The sequence below is a fragment of the Mugil cephalus genome, chromosome 11 (genome assembly GCF_022458985.1).
Source record: "Mugil cephalus isolate CIBA_MC_2020 chromosome 11, CIBA_Mcephalus_1.1, whole genome shotgun sequence".
Lineage (NCBI taxonomy): Eukaryota > Metazoa > Chordata > Actinopteri > Mugiliformes > Mugilidae > Mugil > Mugil cephalus.
In genome coordinates, this window is record NC_061780.1 from 3,033,654 (window position 1) to 3,049,483 (window position 15,830).

Genomic DNA, 15,830 nt, shown 5'->3' on the forward strand with positions numbered 1-15,830 from the left:
CAAGGATCTATGACACTAACCAACAAAAATCCTCAGGTCACTGCCAATATTAGGAGGCAGGGAGATCTTGGCACACCTCTCTGAGCAAGTACACTCATCTTCCTCATGTAGTCGATATAGCCTTGTAAAATTTAAAACTGTTCACTGTGTTCACTTAACCAAGGCCAAACTGGCTAAGATTTCCCAAAGACTGATCCTACACATGAACGGTGCAAACCAACCCAGCATTTCATTAGTCAAATAAACAGCTTTTTTTTCATTGAACACAGAGCACTGCATGCAGGGCCAATACCGTTCCAAGTTTTTTCTCTTTCCAGCACAACCGCACAACGGTGACTGAAGTAGAAACGTGTGGGGACAACTTGTGTCGAACCACACAGCAACCACAACGCTCCCTCTGCCTGCGTGGAAATTGGATGTTCTCACATTAAAGCTGACAGAGCACTAAAACATTATGGGTAAAACTTGACACTGTGGGCTGATATAGGCACACAAACAATGCAGCACCGTGAATAATCCATTTCTAGGTAGGCGTACTGGAGATAAGACACAGATAAAAAATCTGTTTATTTAGGAAACGTGGATCAATGTCTCAGAAACATATAAGAATAGAGTGACGAAATAATAGCCAGAAGAGAGCAGTTTATCAGGAGTCAAGCTGCACAGTTTCCTGCCGCAATAAAAATAAAGCTCCTGTTTATTTAATACATCCTGCATAATCAATCAAGTTTTAATATGAAAGCAGAGTTAGACCTTGACTGGGCAACAGCCACAGGGAAATGATGGCAATAACTCAATGTTTGGCTCAAACACTTCATGATTGTGATGTAATGTAGAATAGAGGTCTTGGCCCATGTGTTATTGTATCTGCAGCACAGACTGACTGACCACACTACAGTTCACTCTCCATTCACAAGGTCAGTGTTCAAGCAATCTGGAAGCTGGGGGAGTCTGGCAGGTGTTTACTACAGTTGGTCTGTGTGATTATTTTGTTTTATTCTGTTTCATTTCATGTCTGTTTGTGTGACTGGTCATATGTCCCCACCATCCTACTTCTGTTATGACATCAGACACCATTTCCACAGATGTCAGTGGTATTTGGATTTATAGCTCCACAATAACAGGCTATACATCTAGATATATGTGCAGGCTGTGAGGTAGTGATCACACTAAAAACTTCCCACTCACTGTGTTTGCTGAAATCACAGACTCGTATTAATTCCTTGGGTTAACTACGAGTCTAACTTAACGAAATGCAACTCAGAAAAACTACAAAAAAAATAAGAATGACGATTATCATTTATATTTGCAGATGATATCTTGCAATATGTCCTTGTAAGAACAGCCAGTGACTGACGACAACAGGTTGTATTTTTGTGTTATCCGAGTGTTTTTAAGACCTGCCACACTCTCCAGGCAGTGTCCCCCAGAGAGGCCAAGTCTCTTGTTGGACTTCAGTAGAGCAGCTTTCCGACACTGCAGTCAAACTAACTGGAGAGGGAGGAGAACTGAAGTCAGTAGGTCTTCTTCCAGGAGCGAAGGTACAGTTGGATGGGGAGGAGGGGATTTCTGTTCAGCAGGCTCTTCTGGAAAACATCAAAATCCGCCTTCCTCACTCTCTGCAGATAGTCCTCCAACACCACCTGCAATACACATCACCACAGGAGCAAAGTTCAGTTTGCAACAAGTATGACTGAATGACCATCATAATGTATGTGCTGGAAGCTGGAGCATCCAGAATAACCAGGACATTTTTCAAGCTTAGTGATTAGACTGAACTGACACTTCCATGACTCAACCTGACATTCAGTTCACATTATTACAGTCAATTTAACATTTGTCAATTGAAGATGTTTTAACCTGCAGAAATAATCTGATAACTGCAACACTGAAAAACAATTATAGACCAAAAGTGTCTGTTACCCATAAAGAAAAATGCTTGTTCTTTTTCAGCGATGTTTGAGTCCATATAACTAATTAATGTCTGATGTTAGAGCAGTTTGATTAGTTTTTGGTTTCCACTGATTTATGAGGGAGGCTACATTCTCTTGTTTTAAATGTTAGTACTTGTGATTGTGATTTATTATTAATAAAATTGTAGCTGAAGCAACGTTATTGACTAACGCTTTGATCTGCAACACCAGCTTTAATGGTAGGACTTGTTCCATTTGGTAAAAAAATTAACCTTCATGTGTTCAGATAATAGAGTGACAGAAGCCTGTCAGTGGCTTCACTTTGTCTTTCCCACTGTGTCATACAACACTGGTCCAAACTTGTGATTTGTCTGAATTAAATTTTCAGTGCGGTGAGAAAGCCTGAGCAGCTGTATTCTCACATGGCTGGAGGAGATTCACATGCACTAACATGCTTAGATATGAAAAAAATAAATAAAAAATAAAACCCTCTGGTGTGCCGGGGAGAGCCAATGCTGCGTGAAAATCATAATTCTACATTAGTGAGGACAGAGAGCAGACAGCTACAGCTCTTCTCAGCTCCTCCGTGAGTGTGTATATACCAATCCTGGATTAGAGTCAGTTTAAAGTTACAGTGTGCGACCAAGATAACGGGCAGCAGTTAAACCCTTAATGCATGTTTTCTGTGGCAAAATTTGCATGCTGACAGACCAGAAGGGATGTGTTTTATATCAACCAGCTTTGCTAGAGCATAGAAGCTAGCATAGCCCACCGCAACTAGGGATATGGAAGAGAAACAAGGTTAGAAGTGTGAAACCCTATTACTTCACCACTTCTGGCAGAGAAAAATTTTAATATAATCTTGGAAGTCTCGAAGAAAAGTTTCTGATACTCCTGCATTCAGAAGAAGGATTATGTTTTAAAAAACGAAACTGGTCAACAGTGAGAATTATCATGGGTTATCACTGTAGCTGTTGAAAAAAACAGAAGGGGCTGTATTGCATTGTATTCTTCAATGCCGTAATTAATCTCACTACCAAAAGGGGGAGACAAAAGTTCTGTTCTCTTAAATTAATAATTTCTAACCCCTAACATTTGTTGTTGTATTAATTTACTGCTAAATTATCCTAATTACTTTCGCGTCCAAGTTGCAATTTCCAATATAGTTCACTTTAGTATTTCTATTCAATGTGCTTTGAAGCTATACTGTTGAAATGTCGTCTGTGAAGATTCTCAGTCATCCAGGTCATAGTAAAAACAAAACTAAAAAAAAAAAAAAAAAAAGACATAGTATAAGTATATTTTTTTTTTTGCTATGCAACCTAGACAGTGGAGGTGGCAGCACCTTGGGAGGCAGCCTGTATTATTGCCTGTATTATTTCCCTTGTTTCTCAACTTAAGCCAATTCTCCAGAAAGAGAGCAGATTTGTCACAGTTCCTACAGTTGCTGCTGTCACTATTGATTCTGTCTGTATGATGAGCGCATGAACTTTCTAGATTACTGCACCTCATAGCTTTAACTGTTTGTCAAATATGAAGCCTCATATTGGAAATACCGTCACTATTATTGTCTGCATGTTTGACTGCTGAAGGCAGGTCCGTTTCCAGAAACCTCTAGTGATGCTGCTCGTACTTAGCTCTCCTATTGAAGCAGTTTTTGTAGATTTAGGCTGCAGTGCCTTTACTGCAGCTGCTAAACATCAAGTTAGACAGTTTCTGTGCATTTGTTAGTGTGCCATAATCCCTATAATCCAGGTCTCTAGTGTGCTTCTTATTCACTAAATATCCCAGAGTGAAGCAAAGATTGCTCAGATTTTTTGCGAAAATTAGGTTGTTTTCTGAGATATCTTATGTGACAGATGGATGAACTAATCCTCGGGTAAAACCAGACACTGACGTAAACATACATGCTCTAATTTTAAATGGTTGCTCCTTCAAGCAGAATGCTGTTGCACGCGATTTACATCATCGGTGCACAGAATAATCAGATCTGTGATCGGGTCCTCTCTGTGTATTTTCATTGTTGAAGGCCTTTAACTCCTTTAAAACAAGCACAGACGTGTTTTAATTTTTAGTACTGGTCGTGCTAGGGCAAGACTGTAGAACATTTAACATTTAAACCTCCATCAGTGATCTAAAAAGAGGAAAACAGTCATGCACAATGAGAGCACAAGGATTCAGTTTATTTATTTATCTATCTATTTGTGAAAGTTTGAGACACTTGACTTTGAGCAAGATTACTTTTTTATCCATAATAGATTTCAGTGGTTTGAAAAGAAGAGTAAAGAGTCATCAATTTGTCCCAGAACAAGTTAATAGTAGCTAGTACCATATTTTTATTTGATGTTTGATGACTTACTGTGGAGAGGAAGGCTGGAGCAGCAGCTGCCGGAACATTGTGGCTGAACGATCGTGCCTGAAGGAGGAGGGGGTGGGGGGGGAAACAAATTTTAAGTTTTAAATGCACACCTACATCAGCCTTGTCGGGCTGCTTTTGAAGAGATATTCCATCCACACAAGCAACAGGAAAACAGATAAATCTATCTTAGTTTGCTGTGAACAAACAGACGCTGTAGTTTACTGGGTGAGTCTTAATGGGTTAAAATGTCCTGTCCCCACACAGACGTATAATTTACATATTTTTTCGGTTTCTATTGTTGGGAATAAAATGAGAACGATATTGATATGCTGGCAGCTCATAAACATAACGCCTGCTCTGCTGCACTCAGATGTTGATCGAGTCACAGTGTCACAATAGAGTCATCTGACAAAAAGCACCACGTACATTAAAGAAATATCTATATTTGCATTCAAATATTTTCATGTCACAAAAAGAAGAGGAAAAAAAAGAGTTGTTTTCTTAATTCTGAAGGGTCTTTTCTCCCGTCTGTCAGCACTACAGCACAGAGAACGCAGGATAAACAAGTCATCATTCATATTCTTTTTGTTTACATTTGATTTAATCATGTGCTTTAACCATTGGCAACAACTCTAATAGGCATAAACAAGGCTAAATAAAACATAAATGCTCATAAACGTTTGGGAAGCAGGGTAATGAAAAAAGCCTTGAAAAGTATAAAAATCATTCAGGGATTTAAGTGGAGGCTAATAAATCTCAACCCAATTAGCTCCAAACTCATCTCAGCTACATTAGTAAGTTAGCACTAAAACTGAAGACACTTCCAGGACATTTTCCATTTCACAGTGTATTGAGGGTGCAGGCATCTCCAAGCTGTAAATCACAGCCTTTCAGAGCAATAAGTGTCACTCATGTCTCATTAAAAATTTGAGTATGCCATTTTGTTCCTGCCATTTGAGTGGCTTAAGAGCTGTTCAGGAGTGTTACAAAACACTTTCAACACTGTGACACATACAGGACACCCTTCTCCTCTCTAGATGATGTTTCCGCTTTTCAGGGCTTTCACATTTTTGGATTTAAATTTTCCAGGACACATTGAAACAGTCACTACATTTACATGGACACTGGTGGTCCTGTACTAATCTGAATAATCACCATCACAATTAATATACCTCATGTAACCACCTCCAAGATCAGAAACAGAGGAGTGGTGTAAAGCTTTAAAAATATATTCAAGGGCTACATGTTAGTGCCTAATAAGCTTAATAAGCCTGCTACTGTCACATCTGGTGATGTGATGAGTTTCAGGAGGGACAGAAACAGGGAGGTAGAAAAACAACAACTGTTTGGAAGGTGAACAGCTGGTATCAATGCTGAAAACATGGGTTGGTCTTGGATGTCTACTATTGCGTTTATTGTTGTCTACTTTTATCAATGTCTCTCCTATTGTTAATAAATGTAATTTAAAGGGCAAATGAACTATACTCTAGGTACTGTGCGTCCCATGGCCTGATTACTGCCCTGTGACGTGGTGCTCCACTAGTGTCAACTATTAAAAGCACATCAGTGACTCATAGTATCGCCCTGTCTAACAAGTCCCTTAACAACATGAACAAACACGCTGTTACTGATTTTTACTCAGTCACACATGCACTGTTCTGCTGTAAGAAGCTCTCATTACAGCAACATACATACAAAGTTATAATTAAAATGTAAATAAAAGCTGAATACAATGATTTGCAAATCTTTTTCAACCTATATTCTATTAAATACAAAACAAAGACAAGGCTGATAAAATTGGATTTTTTTTTCTCCAATACAGTAATACAGTACACTCGCATGGTTGAATGATGACAAACAACAAAATGACCTTATTCAAATTTCTGTTTGTTTGCTCTCAAAGGAACAATAACTCAAACTCTTTTTGTTCCTCACAATGTCTTCAAAAACCACTTGAAGACAAGACACAATCTCTTCTGAGTGCACAAAATCTCTTTTGACTTTTCCTCACTTGAGAAAGAAAAAAGGCCACTTGCTGTACACTTGCTGATGCTTCATGCAGGTACATGAGACAATTATTCTCCAAGGAGGCTTTTTCATTGATTTGCAGTGGCTCAGATTGTACCTTGCTTTTGACAAAAGCATCTGCTGAGTGACGTGGATCTGTCAGTGAATCCGTGCTGCTTACAGGTTTAACACATAATCATATGATCTTAAGCATCAATCACATGACCAACTATCCATTACGCACAGTTCCATACTTTGATGCGATTGTGAAGTGCGGTACATACGTGTTGCAGGTGTACATGAGCCTGACTGGCGATGTCATACACAACGTCGCGGACGCTCTGCTCTCGGCTGCCACGGATGAAGTCCTCCTGAGAAGCCCCGTGCTGGAGAAACACACAAAATAGAAATTCACAGCCCACACACAATGGTTGTGTTTTGAGGTCACAGCTGATGTGTCAATTTAACAACAAACCTAATAGCTCCACTTCACACAACAGTCTTCTTTTAATCTGTTGGAAAAGGCAGTTAAACCACACCACACTGTGGGATAAGACTTCAGCTTTGGACTGTGGCCACCTCCAACAGAACAACGATCCTAAATTTCATTTAGTAGTAAGATGAACATTATTAACTGATCTGACATCTGTATCACAGTAATAACTTTACACACTATATGTTTTCAAGCACGTTCACCTTCATTTATAATGTGTTCACTTTGTTTTCTTCTACATTTAATATGCACATTGTATCTCATTTCTAATTAAAGAGGAGAAACAGTTCTGATAATATTTAGGATCTCATTAAGTATTCAAAGACCGAGTCAAAGAAATCACTGAACCACTTTTTACAAGTGTCATTTCTAAGAAAGGCTTAAATGTTTAATCTTGAAATCAGACTTTACAACCAGATTGTATCAAAAGAATGTCAAAAAACTGTAAATGTTTAAGACCGCAACTAATGATTATTCTCATTTCCTATGTATATGACTTTTTCCTCTTGGTATTTCTGTTATTCTACTCATCAGAATTTCCCAGCTGCTTTAAACAACAGCTGATTTTGTTGTACTGACAACTAAGATTGTTTTAATTTTACCTTAATATTCATTGTTAAGCTAGCAGAGGTGATAAGGCCTACAATAACGTATTAAGGAAATGATTAATAAATTAATAATTAGACCTGCCAACTTGTAATCGGATCATCAAGGATGCATGTTAAGATCTAAACAGGACCAGAGAAGACATCCTGCAACTAGAAAGGATCAAAACTGTCATTTACATGATACATTTGAGAATTAGCACCTCAGAGACATTCATTTTCATTAGACTAATTGCAGAATATCCTTTGGCTGCTAATGGATTCTCTGTTTCCCTTTTGACAACTTCTCCTCAGGTGTTCAAAGGTTGAGTGCAACTTCAAAAACTGAACTTAAAAAGAAAAAGAAAAGTAAGAAAAAATAAATAAATAAAATAAAAGATTGAGGGGCTTTTGAGGGAATGAAAAAAAAAAGAATCACCAGCGCCTCTATAAAAGGCACCATTTAGGTATTGAATGCTACTGAGATGTTGTAGAGAAAAAAAAATCAATAAACTAGTGGCAAGAAGAAAAAGAAATGAAGACAGTTTGGATCAGACTTTACCTTCAGCTGTGTGATGTTCATTTCAATTTATTCCATATCAATATCATATCAAAATGATGTAATGAATCAAGAGAATCAGATCAAAAGAAGGAAGAGACATGATAATAATAAAAAAAAGTATAAAATGATCAACTACATCCAAAAACACAGGTAAGACAAAGGAAACTGGTTTAGTTTGAGCTTTCTTGAAGCGTTATCACCATCATCCAAGTGGCTTCTTTAGTTTGAAATGACTGATGGGGAGTACGTCTATGGTGGGTGTCTACCTAAAGATCATTTGATTTAAGTGCCCAATTCCTCCTTCACTTACAGGAAGTTCTTCAGATTAACTTGTCTGAAAAAAAAAAAAATCACCTAGGCAAGTAGCAGAAAATGGATAGAGTTTCAGTTTTTGCTGTGGTTGCTGTTCATTAGACAATGACCTGGGTGTTGTAGCAGGACAGATAGTGATGGTCCTCACTGAACAGCATCCACAACCCACTTTTCTTTTTTGCATATAGGCATAAAGTTAAGAGAAAATACAATTTGCATATACCCTGCAACAGGATGATGCATGTGTGTGTCCAGGTACAATAAAAAACGATTCTGAAGTTTGACTGATAATCATAATCAAGCAGTTTGTCCCAACGCATTATTTAATGAGTGATGAGACACGGAATATAGTTTTCATAACCATTACAACTGTTACCCTCTTTGCTGTAACCACTAACCTGTGAGTTCTGATGGATAAGAAAGAACTGTTAAAATGTTTATCGTGCAAACTTGCTTACATTTTGTATTTAATGTGCACTGATCAGTCACAACATTAAAACCAAGTGAAAAACATCTATGATCTCATCAGGGTGTAATGTTCACCAGGGAAACCTGGGCCTTTATGTGGATGTTACATTTACATGTACTGAACATTGCTGCAGATGAAGCACACCCCCATGGCAACAGTGAGGGGGTTTTATTTGCATTCTGCTGTCTTATCACAACGAGCTAAGCAACACACACGCACCTACGCATCCATGTGATTTATAAGAAAACATGAGTCATCAGACCAGGCCACTTTCTTCCATTGCTCTGTGGTCCAGTTCTGATCCTCACATGCTGTTGCTGTTGTTGACCCTGACTCTGTGGGGCTACGCAGCCCCACACAAAGCAAACACATGTATTGTGTGTTCTCATACTGTTCTTACAGAACCAGCATGGACTTTTTCAGAAGTTTAAGTTATATTAGCTTATGGTTGGATTGGATCACATAGTGAGCCTTGGCCTTGACTTGACAGACTGTGAACACCTGCTGTTTTGCTGTTTTTGACCCTGTCAGTGTTGTTAAAACCTTCCACTTTTCGGTCTTCGAGTATCAACTGTGTGGACAAGATGTTCACTTGCTGCCTAATACATCCCAACACTGACAGGTGCCACACTAACAAGATGATTCATGTTATTCACTTCACCAGTGACTGTGAACAGGGGTCATAATGTTATAACTGATCTGTGTTATTTTTCATATCGTAAAAGGTCAAAAGACCACAGAATACACATGTAGAAGACTAATACTTTTAATATCAGTATTTAAATATTAAATCATTTTATATCACAGCGCTGATTAAACATTACGAGACGTATTAAAATCTGTTCTGGGCCAATTCAAGTGTTGCATCCGAAAAACAAGAAATCAGAAAACACTTCAGAAAATTAAAGTTCAGCATGAGGAATTATGCATGAAATCATTTTTCAGTAAGGGCGTGATTTTGTCTGTAGTGACTTGATTTTCTTTTTAAATGGGAGTGGTTCTTCACTCTTGTTTGTTCCCCTTGAGATTTACCATCGTGCATGATCAGCTGTGAAACAAAGGAAAATATATCCCATGTGTTGTGTGTCCGCTGTGTCCTGGATAATTGCCTCCTGTTTGTTGATTAAGGAACTATTTGATTTAATCTTACGTTAGTTTGCTTTTTATGTGTAAGTTACCCTGGACAGAGAGCTAACAGGTGCAGGTGCACGAGTGTGAGTGACGGAGGTTATAACACACCTCCAGTGCCCTCTTCAGGCAGCAGAGTAGAGGGGATGTGAGGTGAGTGCACTCGGAGGCCTCGGGTCACAATCATCATCTTTCCAGCTAAAGAGTTTCGGGGCGGTGTGAATGCTTCGAGCAGCAGCCCCAATACATCTGCACAGAGCACAGCCCCCTCCTCCCTTCTAATCTCCTCCAGCAGCAGTATTTTGTTCCTCTCTATGTGGGACAGACGGCCCATACAAAGGTTGCAAATTGTTTGCGGCGTTGTTTATTTAACTGTGGACGCATCTCAAGCAGGAGGGCGTAAAATCTATGCCTGTCTGTTTTTTGCCATATGATCCCTCACTGGTTTGTGGTGGACGGCGACTTCGTTACTGCTTCAACAAGAATGTCAGCTAACATCCCGTCACAGCCGGCCCGTGAGTCAGACAAACGCAAGCGTGTGGGACTGCCTTATGGTACCTCTGTGAAGGAAATTCTGACATTTAACCAGCTGAGAGGAAAATAAGGCTGAAGGATATCGGTCAGACGCAGATAAAAAAAGATAATCTGCTTTGGGTCATGATTTGTGTCTGAAATGTAATTGCCTGGTTAGAAATTCTTAAAATAGCCCATAATTCCCTTATTAAAAAAATTGAGAATATATGAATATGCTTTTATTCATTGTTTGTGTACATATTATGTCTACTGAACCAGGAACAGCTATAAAACAAACTGTGGAGTCATAAATCTTGCTCAGTTTAAACTCAAATATGTGGGAGCTATGGAGCCACTAAATGTTGAAGGTTTTATAGCATTAAGTGCATAATGGCTGTATTATTTTTAACATCAATGTTAATGTTAATGGATGACACATTTTAACTATTTGGAAAAAAGCAAAACAGCATCCTTATTTGGAGTATTGTTATTAGGGCTGTCAAAGTTAATGCTCCTTCTCTTCAACGACACAGCTTTGACATGATTAACACACACACATGCCTGATGTTTTGGAAACCATGCAACCATGTTGTGAATAGAAAGTAAATGGATAAAACGGTAAATTGGGCTTCAAAGCTTTGCCAGAGGGCTTTCTTGACCAGACTACACTTATTTGCATTTACTGTCCAAGATGGTCTGTTACTATCGGAGAACACCAGGTCCCAACATAGACACAGTATATTTTGTAAGTAACTTTGAGGACGTTCTTGAGAATATTCTGGATATTATTTGGATTGTTGCAATAATTATGCAACACACATTATGCATACTAATAACCCCAGCAGTTACATAAATTGTATTAACTTTTTAAAAAGTTTGAGAGACGAAAACCATTTTTTACAGTTGAGAAACCACAAGCTGAACACGAATAGTTCTCTATGTTGACCACAACATGACTCTAGAAGCATTAAGCCTTGCTCACCTTTTGAAGAAGCTCAGCATTTGCACACCGTAGCTTACACAAACAAACACAAGTATTTTGTACGTAACATTTTTGTCTTTGTCGTCCCCAGACTTAGCACTGCTACAACTCACCAGCATGCAGATGTCCATGGGCAGGTAGACTTTCCGTCGGCTGCTGTGATAAGGAGTCGCTCTCAGACACGTTACAATTCCATGAGCTTTACCGATGTGGCTCGCTGCGTGGTCTGCATGGACATTTTTCACACCTGCAAAGAAAAATAAAAGGGTTACAGAGTCACATCACTCATTTTCTCTTATTGGAGCCTGTGGCGAAACTATTCCCCCTACTATTCTCACTACTTCATATTATGAAAATAATACAATTAAAATCACCTGGAAAGGCCTCAAACAATCTGTATTTCTTCTAGAATTTTCAACAGGTGTTTCAAAAACTGTGTTCATAGAGAGAGAGGCTTCTTAAGACATCCCTGTTGATTAAATATGTATCTGAAGCACTGAAATAACACATGTAGACTCTTAAATGTCACACCTCGATTTTTGATACTTCAAAATACAGAAGGCTCTCAGAAGGCAATACAGAAGGTTAAAGAAAAAAGACACTGATGAGTTTCAGTTATTGATGTATGAAGAAACTTAACTGCAATAATGTGTTTAATCAGAAGACATCTCACGCTGTTGGAGTTGCTGTGGTTACAATAATCAAATTACTAATGGAATTATGGTCATTTTAAATTGTCAAGCGTTTCTTGCTAAATGAGAAGCGTAATGTTTTGTACCTCTTTAGTAATGAGAGCGGAGAAAATAAGGGAAATTCTACCGACTCCAGAGTCCGTATAGACTCAGTCACTGGTGTGACCAAATCATTTTTCACACACTGTAACTTTCACTCACACATCTGCTGAAATAATGCAGTGTAGAGCTCAGCTTCCATCGAGGAAAGAAGCAGCGACACTCGCAGAGGACAACAGAGGTCAGAAATAAAAGGACCAAATCTTTATTTTAGCAGATACCAGTTCATTTATGTACACCTGGATTCCTGATACCAATATTTAGGAGCAGCTAAGGAGATCAAGTTTAAGCTTGTTTAAAAAGTTGAAACTGTTTAAGCTCATAGCTGTGAGTAGTTCCATCTGTTCTTACCTAAACACTCCAGCAGCAGGTATATTAAGGAGGACTGTGTGTTCTCTGAATACGCCTCCAGCTCCTGAAGGTTCTTGTAGGCTCTGTCATCCAGATCCTTTTCCTAGTGAGACAGAACAGACAGTTATGATCACTTGCTGATGTTAATTACAACCACTGGGGATTTGCTAGTTTTTGCAGTTTTAGAAAAAAGGACCCTTGAAATGAGGCATTGACACTGTGTCCATAAACTGTGAAAAATTCATTAAACAAAAGACATGAAATGATTTTTAACAGCTGTTATTCTCTAACTCACTGAGTAAATAATATATGCCTGCAAATATCATTAAACTGCAATTTTATTGAAATGTTTTTTTTTTAATTGTTCATCAGTGGTGTATCTGTGCTTATCAGCAGTTGGGATTTAATGAAGATTGTACTGATTACTGATTATCTCATTTAGAAGTGTTTTGTCTTACTCTATCTGTTACGATCCTCAGCAGCCACCTCTTTGTCAGGTTATGTCTCCTCACTGCCTGAAAAACATCATCCAGACTGTTAATCAGCTGATCGGCAGCAATGAGTTGTTGTCACTCAGCTAATGTTGAAGCTAAAGGACAGAAACCGACTGCGTGTAAATGACACAGAACAACCACACACTCTAACATTGTTTATTCTGATATGTACCCTCCACAGCTCAGCACTGATTGGTTGGTTTGGAGGCTTATCTCTGTATATGTCTTCTATGGCTGTCTTCCAGAACTGCATTCGCATCAAACCAATGGTCTTCTGGGAAACTGAGTCCTTCACCTTGTGAGAAGCAGAAGAGTAATAAAAGTTTGATCAAGTGGTCTATAAAGGAACAGGATCCAATTAGAAATCAGTTAAGGTGACCGTTATGATCTTTAAAGCAACAGGAGCAGCAGCAGGAACAGGAATAGTGTCAGTAGCAGTAAAAGTAGCAGCAGTGACTCTAGCAGTAGAGTAATAACAACGGTATCATCTGTAATCACTCCTCATCCAGTCTGATAGTAGGAATACCTGCCTGTGCCAGCTCTACATTAAAGGCTCTCAGAGCCAGAGAGGAGCGCCGTGCCTCCTCTGGGAGGAGGAGGGAGGACAAAAAGCCTTCATAATCTCTGGACCTAAGGGAAAAGGAAGAGAGAGGGGGAAGAGAGACGTGAGAGTGACAAGATAAACTCACTTTCCAGTTCCTTAGTAACACAAGAGGAAACAAATGCATTCTAAACTAACAGTCCTTCATTAAAACTCCTCTCCGTGACTGTTTAAATGTTCTGTTTTTGTTGAAACAATGATAATTCAAATGTATGATCATACATATTTGTGGTGTTGTTACTGAACACAAAACTGATTCTTTTCTAAAGCCTGTACCAGTCTTAAATGGGGATGTCAATAGTACTGCAAACCACAGCATGAAGTCTACAAGTTATTTTAAACAAATTCTCAATACCATAACCTTCACAGAGCTAAGAGTGCAGGCCTGACAGGACGAAGCACTTTCACCTTACGGCAAAAGAGTTCTTGGCTCAAATCTGCTGGAGGTTGTATGTTTGCCTTGTATCTGCATGGGTTTGCTCTACATGCTCCAGCTTCCTCCCACATTCTAAAGATAAACATGTTAGGTTAACTGGTGATTATAAATTGCCCATGGTGCTCGGGTGAATGGTGTGAATGTTTGTCTCTCTTTGTTTGGCCTGTGATAGACCGTCATCCTGTCCAGGATGTTCCTGTTCTCTCATTCAATGACAGCTGAGTTAGGTTCAGGTCCCCCATGAGGCAATAAGCAGTAATACAACATAGATGGATGTTCACATAGAACCCATGTCTACACCAACCCAACATGTTTTCTATGAAAGCTCTTACAAATGTACTTTGAGCCATACTCTTGGTAGAATATCTTCCTTTTAAACATATTTTATATCTTAAAATATTTTAGTAAGAGGTGAAGTTTACAAAAACAGCATGCAAGTTGGAAAAAGGGGATTTACGATATTTAAAAGCTACCTTTGAGTGAGCCGAAATTCAACAGTGAGTACACTATTTAAACCATGTAATGACATTTGTGGTAGATATTATCTGAATGGGGTCTAATGTGGAGATGTCAAGGATACTAAACCGCTGTTCCACTAAACCTGTGGGTTATCTTTCTATAGAGTTACAATAACTGGACGCATCTCCCCACAAACTGATTCCTGCTTTGTAATTACAGATTAAATGAACTACCCAACTAATTTACTGGCTAGCTAGCTTCTGTTATTAGAAGTGAAGGCAGTCACACTCACCTGACGAGGTCCAAACAGTACTTTTCATGGTGCTGTGAGTCTACTGACGCGTCTGTTGACGCTCTTACACTCTGTATTTCAGCCGCCCGCTGGATACAAACACTGTTTGGTGATATTTTTCTGTACACACCACAAATTAACGAGGCTTTGCTGCTTAATAGTCCATGTTTAAGATTGACACTAGCTGCCATGTTCCCCTTCAACTTACAACCTTACTGTGTGTTACACTAAAACATTTCCCCCTGACCAGCCGGGACCGGCAGCCTTTACATTTAGTTAAACGTGACTAAAACACTTGGAGATATATTTTTTTAGAAACTTGGTTGATAAAATATTTACAAAAATATCAAATAATAACAAAAATGACATAGTAAATGGAGAAAACACAAAAACAGTAGTTTAAATACATCATACTTTGCGACATCGACACCGGAAATTAGCTAGCACTACATCCAAAATAAGAGTTGGAAGTATTATACTATGATATAATCCCTCACTGATGTAAACTGAGTGGAAAAATTATTTGCGTTGACATCTATTTTACGTTTTCTACGTGTTTTTCCGTGTGCTAATGGGGCTGTGAAGGTTGGTTACTACAGAATTACATATAAATGCTGCCAGATTTTATTTTGAAATTGAATGTGACTTTACTCTTTCGTAACATTATTTTTTTGGATAATTTTAATGTCTTGTATACGGTGGTCGAGAAGTGCCAAACGGACGACAACGTCTCAGTTAAAAAAAAAAAACAAAAAACAAAAAAAAAAACAGCTTCAAGTACAAAAACAATGCAAAATCACAAACTCAAACACAGGTCTAAACGAGGAAAGGTGTATCAGTGCCACATAACATTAAATAAAAGTTAACTTAGCAAGCAGGAAGAAAAAACAATATATACACTTTAGATTAAAAAAAAAAAAATGCAAAGAAATGGCTGTTGCCATGGGTGAATTACACAGAACTGGGGTGTGTGTTATTTGAAAGCACTTGTCTGGTACAAACCCAATGGTACACACGTAACCTGTTTTGTGTGGATTTCTCACATCACCTCACCTTGTGGCCAAAAGGGGAAACAAACACACTT

At 38.6% G+C, this 15,830-nt stretch overlaps 1 protein-coding gene across 1 annotated transcript; it reads right to left on the minus strand.

Moving 5' to 3' along the window:
- Nucleotides 1–537: 537 nt before the first annotated feature.
- ndufaf6 (NADH:ubiquinone oxidoreductase complex assembly factor 6) lies at nucleotides 538–15,140 on the minus strand. The gene is made up of 9 exons (XM_047599906.1): nucleotides 14,747–15,140; nucleotides 13,489–13,588; nucleotides 13,131–13,253; nucleotides 12,923–12,979; nucleotides 12,465–12,567; nucleotides 11,436–11,569; nucleotides 6,564–6,665; nucleotides 4,273–4,329; nucleotides 538–1,643 (listed from the first exon to the last, which is right to left on the minus strand). The coding sequence occupies exons 1-9, from the start codon at nucleotides 14,935–14,937 to the stop codon at nucleotides 1,515–1,517; spliced, it is 996 nt and encodes a 331-aa protein (XP_047455862.1). The 5' UTR covers nucleotides 14,938–15,140; the 3' UTR covers nucleotides 538–1,514.
- Between the last annotated feature and the right edge of the window lie 690 nt (nucleotides 15,141–15,830).

Excerpts from the sequence above, each read along its gene's own strand:
- ndufaf6 (XM_047599906.1), bottom strand. The coding sequence starts at position 14,937 with ATGGCAGCTAGTGTCAATCTTAAACATGGACTATTAAGCAGCAAAGCC. Across the intron at positions 12,980-13,130 it reads TCAGTGCTGAGCTGTGGAGG|GCAGTGAGGAGACATAACCT; the intron begins GTACATATCAGA and ends GATGTTTTTCAG. Across the intron at positions 6,666-11,435 it reads CCATGGACATCTGCATGCTG|CACGGGGCTTCTCAGGAGGA; the intron begins GTGAGTTGTAGC and ends GTGTTTCTCCAG.